Source organism: Polypterus senegalus, chromosome 1 (assembly GCF_016835505.1).
Source record: "Polypterus senegalus isolate Bchr_013 chromosome 1, ASM1683550v1, whole genome shotgun sequence".
Lineage (NCBI taxonomy): Eukaryota > Metazoa > Chordata > Cladistia > Polypteriformes > Polypteridae > Polypterus > Polypterus senegalus.
In genome coordinates, this window is record NC_053154.1 from 267854608 (window position 1) to 267862347 (window position 7740).

The 7740-nt window shown below is 35.8% G+C and overlaps 1 protein-coding gene across 1 annotated transcript; it reads right to left on the reverse strand.

Moving 5' to 3' along the window:
* Positions 1–4068: 4068 nt before the first annotated feature.
* msx3 (muscle segment homeobox 3) lies at positions 4069–7259 on the reverse strand. The gene is made up of 2 exons (XM_039773677.1): positions 6746–7259; positions 4069–4602 (listed from the first exon to the last, which is right to left on the reverse strand). The coding sequence occupies exons 1-2, from the start codon at positions 7143–7145 to the stop codon at positions 4187–4189; spliced, it is 816 nt and encodes a 271-aa protein (XP_039629611.1). The 5' UTR covers positions 7146–7259; the 3' UTR covers positions 4069–4186.
* Positions 7260–7740: the final 481 nt, after the last annotated feature.

Consider the following 7740-nt stretch of genomic DNA (forward strand, 5'->3'; position numbering starts at 1 on the left):
TGTACTCCACATGTGTGTTTTAAATGCAGAATTATCCTTTCACCTTTCCATTTTCAAACTTACTTAATTCAGTTCAAGGTTGCTGGAGCCGGAGCCTGAACCCTGGTCGCAAATGGACACAAGACAGGAACCGGTCCAAGACCAGGCATCAGTCCAGGATATTACTGCAAAAGATAAGGAGAATATTAGAAGGGAACTAAAATGAAGAAAATCCACATTTGCTCTTCAGGATGTGCAGGCAGTAGCAGTAGTTAATATGCAGTGAATACTCAAGTGATTGTTAAAATCAAAGTTTACAAATATTGATATCTACATTGCAAATATGTTTTTAATACGAACATGATAGAACCACAACAATCAATTTAGTAACTATTTTTGTTTAAGTTTACCCAAGTTACTGGTTGTTCCCAATGTCTTTTCCTTCATTTTCCCATACTGTTTGTCATATTTAAAGGCAAAATGCATTCCTCTATTGCAGGGGTTCGTAACCTGAGGATTGGGGAACCCTAGGGGCTCCATGGATGGGCCTGTGAGGGTCAGATAAAAATTAACATTTATATTCACTATACTGTGCAGCCCGTTAGTGTTGAGTTAGAGTAGATGTAGGAGTAGTAGTAGTAGATCTGTTTTAATTTGCACAAGAGGATTGTATTTCATAATTATAATAAGTGGCCATTACTTTTTGCATAAAGTTTTTTTTTAATTGTTTAAAGTTTAATAATACTTTGTGTATATCATATATGTATGAGACAATCAAAACTCGATAAATAAAGTGCATTATATTCATTGCATGCAAAGTTTTGTTTATGTGAATATTTCTGGGGAATTGGGTCCATAGCTTTCATCAGATTCTTAGAGGGGTCCGTGACTCAAAAAAGGTTCAGAATCACTGGTACTACATCCTTCCACTTTGTCTTTTTTTGTTTTTGCTACATGTTCTCACCCTGCCTGCCCTTGTTTTCTCAAGCCACTGAAATGATCCTCCTGCCAAACATTTTTTTTAGCCATCATAATCTTTGTTAATGAAATATCTAAAAACAGTTTGTGCCATTTTTCATAAAATATGTTTGTAAAAACTTTAGTTCAGAAATACTTATCTGCGGCCCTTTTATGACTGTATTACGCATTTTAGCTTGATTTTTAATTTCTATTGAACTCTCACATTCACTTTCTTAATATAATAGGTCTCTTTAGGGGCTTGCTGCAGTACGTACATAGGAAAATCATTGGCTTCCTCGTTTTAAACTGCTCACAGATAATATATAACGGTACCCATATGTTTCGAGTTTTAGTAATACATAAAAAGTAGTAGTAATCTGGGGGGAAAAAAGTTCATATACTTTTGAATATGGAAGCTGCAATAATGTAAGGACATGTTGTGTACCTTCACGGCGTTTTGGGATGGCGCTCACTACAGAAAAGCTTTTTGTAATGTTTATTTTTCCGTGAGTCATTTTAAATATGAAGAAATGTATCTCTTGTAAAGCAAAAAGGAATAACATTTCAGGCCGTGCAAGTACACATCAGGAACGAAAGCCCGCTAGAAAAGCAACATTGTGATGTTTAGGGTGGAAAGAAAGGATAATACTAAAGGTACAGAAACAAATAATTGTGGCCTGACGAGTATGAAATTCTGTTTTAATCAGACTGAAAATATTTCGACGTCGACAGTCAACTGACGTCCATGGGTTGTCCACACGATGGCGCTGCAGTATTACAATGATTCCTGTCGACAAAGCTGTAGCGCTCTAAAATTAGGATGCTAAGACCGTCCTATTTTCAGGAGGATCTAAAAATTATTATTTATTCAATTTTGTGTATGTTAACCTTAACCTTTTTTTCGCAGTTTCAGGTTGCTTGCATTTACAAAAACTGTATGTGCAAATGCAAACAGTAACAGTGAAAAAAATCTATTCGGGGATGTTAGGTTAACTAGTAACACTAAAATAGCACCGTTTGAGTAAGTGTGGCAAGAGCGTGAGTACCCCTGCAACAAGATGTTGGACGGTCCAGCACTGGTACCTGTCTTGCGCCCATGCCTGACGTACCAGCTCACCGCGACAGACTCGGACAAATTATATTTTTTTTAATATCAAGTGTTAAAAGGCGCATTCTGAAATCTGAGTAAACTGAGCAAAAGTTAATGTTAGGTACACGCATATATGACTATGGATTTTTAAGTAAATTTGTATCTGTATGTTAAAGATAAGACATTTATACGGTATAGTATATGTAATACCAATAAGCATATGGTATTTCAGAACGCATCTTGGCAAGGCAAATCAAGGCAAATGCGTGGCTCTTAATCTGCTGAAATATTAAAATTAAGATATTGCTCGTGTTTTTACGCAGAATATAACAACACATTTCATGTCACAGTTAGGACATCCATCCCGCGACTAGCAAACAACACTCGGTCCGACAGTAACTTAGCATCTACACCCGACGTAATTACCGCAAGTTAGAATTCTCTTTAATGTATATAGCATTAGCAAGGAGTCTCTATACAGAGCAATCGAACATTCAGAATAAAGTGATTATACGCTGAATAAGTACACCATATATGTGGCAATTTTTAATTTAAATTCAAATTTAATTGTATCTGACTACAGCTCTACGATCTGATATAAGATGCATGGAATAAGTCTGAATTTGTAGCGTATTATATGTAAAATAATAAAAATATGTGCAATGTAAATTCTACTCTTATGTGTATTTTTATGTATTCACATAAAACTAAATCAACAATAAATACTTATCTGAAAGCGAATTATTACTAGCAGACATCATGGGTTTTATTAATTTATCAGCGAAACGTCCTTTTTTTTCAAACCTAGTAATCCCCTTTTTTAAATTTCCTTTAAAACGAATGAAGATATATCGGTGAATGAAAGATATTGATTTGCCTCCAAAATATGTATGGGCCGTTAGAAAAACAAAACAAAATGAAAAAACACAAATTCTTCAACAATTTTAAAGTAAATTAAAAGTCTTTATTGAATATTTTGTACAAAATAAGGCAATTCAATTTTATTCTAACTTAATATGTACAAATAAAATATGTACATTTATTGCAGAAATGTAAACACATTTAACACACATTTATATATTTATATATATATATAACATTTAAATATCGGTAATTCAGATCTATATGTAACAGTGGTCGCAGAAAACTTTGATAGTCTAAGATTCAAATAAGAACTCAATTTGTCAATCCTTTTTAATGAACATACACACTTTGTTAATGTACCTTCGTTCTCCACCTGAAGAGGAGTCGACGTTTTCACTTTTGACTAGTGCTTAACATTTTTTCTAAGAGCTCTGTTCATGAAAGTCAGATCCCTTTAAAATCTAACCAGACATCAGTTGCAACAAATGTTTTGGATCAGAACCACGTAACTTATAAAGTTTACTGATTTAAGTACCTTTGCGCTGTTACATTCACTTTAAAATGCAACAGGACACGGTGTTCAGCATACGTACCGATAATTTTGTTCACTTGTCAGATTTAAGTGGGAATTCAATTAAACTGTATATCTTACATTTTAGATGAATTATATGCACATAAAGATTGATCCAAACGGATAGAACGTTAAAAGGCTATTTAACTGAATTCCCAATCTGCCGCTGAAATACATCAATGTACTTTTCCGACTCAAGTCTCTCGTAAATTCATTTGTCAGAGTCTTACTTGATCGTTAATCCGTTATTTAGGTCCAAACGAATTTTTCCAGCACCACCTTGATGCACGGGATTTTAGCAGGCCTGGCAATCATGTTGAAGTGCCACAGTGTTGTGCTTCGTGCTTACTTTCGGATTGTCATATATGTCGTATGCCAACCTGGTGACTTTTTTTTTCTCAACGGCGAATTCCTTGCCTGCCATGTACAGTATCAATAGCAACTCCCTACAACATGCCGAAGACCTGTATCTAAAACGTAACGTTTTTACTCGTCCAATAATAGTGCTGCTGTTCAGTTACACTTCAAGAATGTCTGCTGTATGTAGGTAAATACTTTATACAGGTCAGTTATTTTGTTTTATTTTATCTTATTACTATTATTATTTTTTTTTTTGCAGAGTAGTGAAGTGTTCTTTTCGTTGCCAATCTGGCTAAACCTTCGAGCACCTTTGCATGACGAAGTACTGTCTGTAAACAGTCTCGCTGTCCCACATAAATGGTTTATGATAAGTAGTACATCCCATATGTGACCGGAGCGCTGAAGAGCCCCGGCATAGGCAGAGCCGGCCTGGGTAAAGAGCCGGAAGGTCCGTAAAGCGAGGGGGAACCCAATTGTGCACCGAGCGGGAAAGGAAACGCAAAAGACGGCAGCAGCGGTTTAGTTGCCAGCTTCAGTTTTTCAAGTTCAGCTTCTTGAAGTCTCTTGGCTTTCGCTCTCCTGTTCTGAAACCAAATTTTAACTTGCGTTTCAGTAAGATTCAGAGAGTTGGAGAACTCGGCTCTTTCTGCAATGGAAAGGTACTGTTTCTGCCGAAATTTTCTCTCCAGTGCCAGCAGCTGTGAGGTGGTGAACGGGGTCCGCGGCTTCCTGTTGTTCTTGTGCTTCCTTAGCGTGCACGGAGGAGGGCTGGAGTGTCCTGCGTTACAAGGATCAAGAGAGAGAGATGATCTGGATGAATGTCTGAACTCTGGTTTACTCCAACAATAACTGCAGAACATAACTAACGCACCATATAAACAACAAGTGTATCACTATGTGCCGTTCTGTTAAACGTTATTTCTGAACCAATTCGGAGTACATGAACATAGCCTGCAAGACACTATTTTCACATTTTTGTTTAGGTACTGTAAAAATGCGTTTATTACTCATTTACTGTTACGTACCAAGACCTTAAAAAATGCTTCTTTTCGTGTTCATAACACTTACAAGGTGGCACCAGTGAAGTGGCTTTTCATACTTGTGCAGTGTGACAGTTGATAAGTTGATAAAATGACTTACGAATACAAAGGAGCCACAAGTGTTATACTGAAGTATGCAATATCAAGTGGGAGACGTCTTATTTAAGGAACCACTGACCGTTCCAAAGTGAAGTTATTTTAGTAGGTCACATCGCAAAGACGAACAGTCACTTTACTAAGGCTTTGTGAGGGTTATGATCGCCAAAAGTAGCCTTTTTATTAAGGTCTTCTTCCATAAGAGCAAATGAGTCACGGATGCATTTTTGCAGTACCTAAACTAAAGTGTTACTTTTTTTCTTTTGCGAAATACATATACTGTATATCAGTTCACAAACAAATTGTATTTTATTATTTTAAACAAATCCTGCAGCTCAATAAAATAAACTGCAGGAACCAAAGCAAATTAAAAACTTAAATCGTGTTCACTTTACATGTATATTTCTTTAGGAGAAGCCAACATGGAGACTTGAAAAGAAGAGATGCGTGAACTCAAATGACATTAATAAATATCCTTACTTAAGGATTCTGATGTTGCACACATTGCGTTGTCTTGTTGTGCCCCATTTTTGTAAAATCATCTATATCTAAGAGTGAATTGAAAATGTCTCCGTAACCATTTTCACAAACTCATTTATTATTTAAACGTATAAGTTATGCATGTTTTTTCTACTTTTGTCCCTTTTAAATGAACTGCGTATACAGTGAGGATGTTTATGCAGGCTTCACAGTCCATCAAAACAACAATAAACATAAATAACATTATATTATATTACATACTACATATATATAATATATGTGTGTGTGTATATATATATATATATATATATATATATATTCGACAAGCACATGAAACCACAGCAACTACCAACATATCCTGACAACGTTTTCTTCTTTTATATACTTCCTCCATGCTGTCATCTGAGTTTTACATACTATGTTATTTTAACTGTATTGAAATTGTTCTTTTGCTTTGTGAAATGTTTTAATCAGGAAAATAGTTGTAATTATATTTTAAAATTTGAAATATGTCATTAAGTTGTAGTTGGTAGCCTGAGTTTTATTGAAAAGCACATTGTACCGTTATTTTGACCATGAAACTTATAAACCGTGACATAACAGCGAAACACATCCATATAAAAAGGATGCACCCATTTCTCAAGACTTATCTCTCTCTTACAGTTCTACAGCCTTAGTAAGGGTGTTTCTATTTTCTGTTAACATGAACTCTGTAGAAGTACCCATTTATTTTTAAAATGAAAAAATGTAACAGTTTCGTGTAAATACGGCAAAAAGTAAGGTCTCTTTATAAACAATAAGGCAAAGGTCTGAGCCCGTATATGCCATTATCTAGAACGCTTTACATTAATATGTACGCCCAATATGTTATAATTAGGATATAGTGAGTGTTTGTTTATCTGTTGTACTGTATTAATACTTATTAAAAAATGTTGTAATGCCTTATTATTCAATTAAGGATTAATTAATGTGCTAATTACAGGAAAAGAAGATGTCAAATGACATTTTTAATTGTATTAGTATAATGAAGGTTTATGTATATAATAAGTATAATTAAAACATCGATCGGTTTTCACAAAAAAAAAAACTGGTCATAATTCACTTGCCTTAACTGTACAACTTGTGCATTATATATGCATAATGCAAATCCTTTTGACAATGTAACACCGATTAAAGATATTGTGCTAGAACAATAGCAAGGCCTCATAATAAACTGCGGTCGCGATGACACGATACGCTCTGATAAGCAGCTGCAACAGTTAACTGAAAGCGCATATTTCATTATCAAAGATAAACCGTACTTACTGGGCGGAGTTGAGTAAGTAGAATTCTGAAACCAATTATTCTGATCCTTGTCATTATCATCTTCTGGTTCATTTTTGGAAGAGTCAATTAAATGTGGAAAGCTCTCCGGAGAAATACATTTTTCTGCGTAAAGTGTCCTAGGAGACTGCTCCTTCGGGTGGTCAACAGGAGGCTTAGATGAAATCACACGTCTCTCTGAGGATATACACGGAGTCCTGCAAGGCGTTCTGTCAGAAATAAGAGCTTCCACGCTGAACGGGTGACTGGAAAGCTTACTTTTACATCCTTTTCCGTCTTTTAAGTGGACGTCTTCCTTGTCCGACTCTTCCTTTTTGTGTTGTGTTACCTCGTGGGACAGTGGCCCTTGTACAGGATTCATGGTACAGGAGTAAGGTGCCATACACTTTCAATAATCACTTGTTTTTGCTTCCCTGCATGCACCCACTTCCGCACTGTAACAGTTGTCCGCGTTGTTAAAATGCTCTCATAACTTTGAGACTTATCTGTCCTGCTTGCGGCTATAAAAGTTCTCTAACTTTCCCTTCATCTCGCCGCCGTCCAATCAAAACAGAACTTTGCCTCCGTGACGTGACAAGCCTCGACTCTTATTGGTCACGCAGCATCTCAAAGGCAACTAAAAAGATTTTGAAAGAAATAAGTAGTTAATCATAGATGTCTTGCTGTGGAAGTTTATTGATAGCTCTAGGGCTGTAATCTCTTAGGAGCACAGAGCCACTAGAGCAATTTTAGCGCAATTAACCAGTAGGACAGACTTTTTAGAAAGAGTCCCTTTACTCATTAGCAGAGCTTTTATTGAAACCATACAGTGAGGCATATACGTCCTTGATTTTTGAAACAGATGGTAAAAGGGACATCCGAGTAAATAAAGAGATAAACACATTTGGCGTTATTTGATTATATTGTCTGATGATAATATATGTTTATATAGCCGCCGAGGTGACTTCGCTATCTATCTATCTATCTATCTATCTATC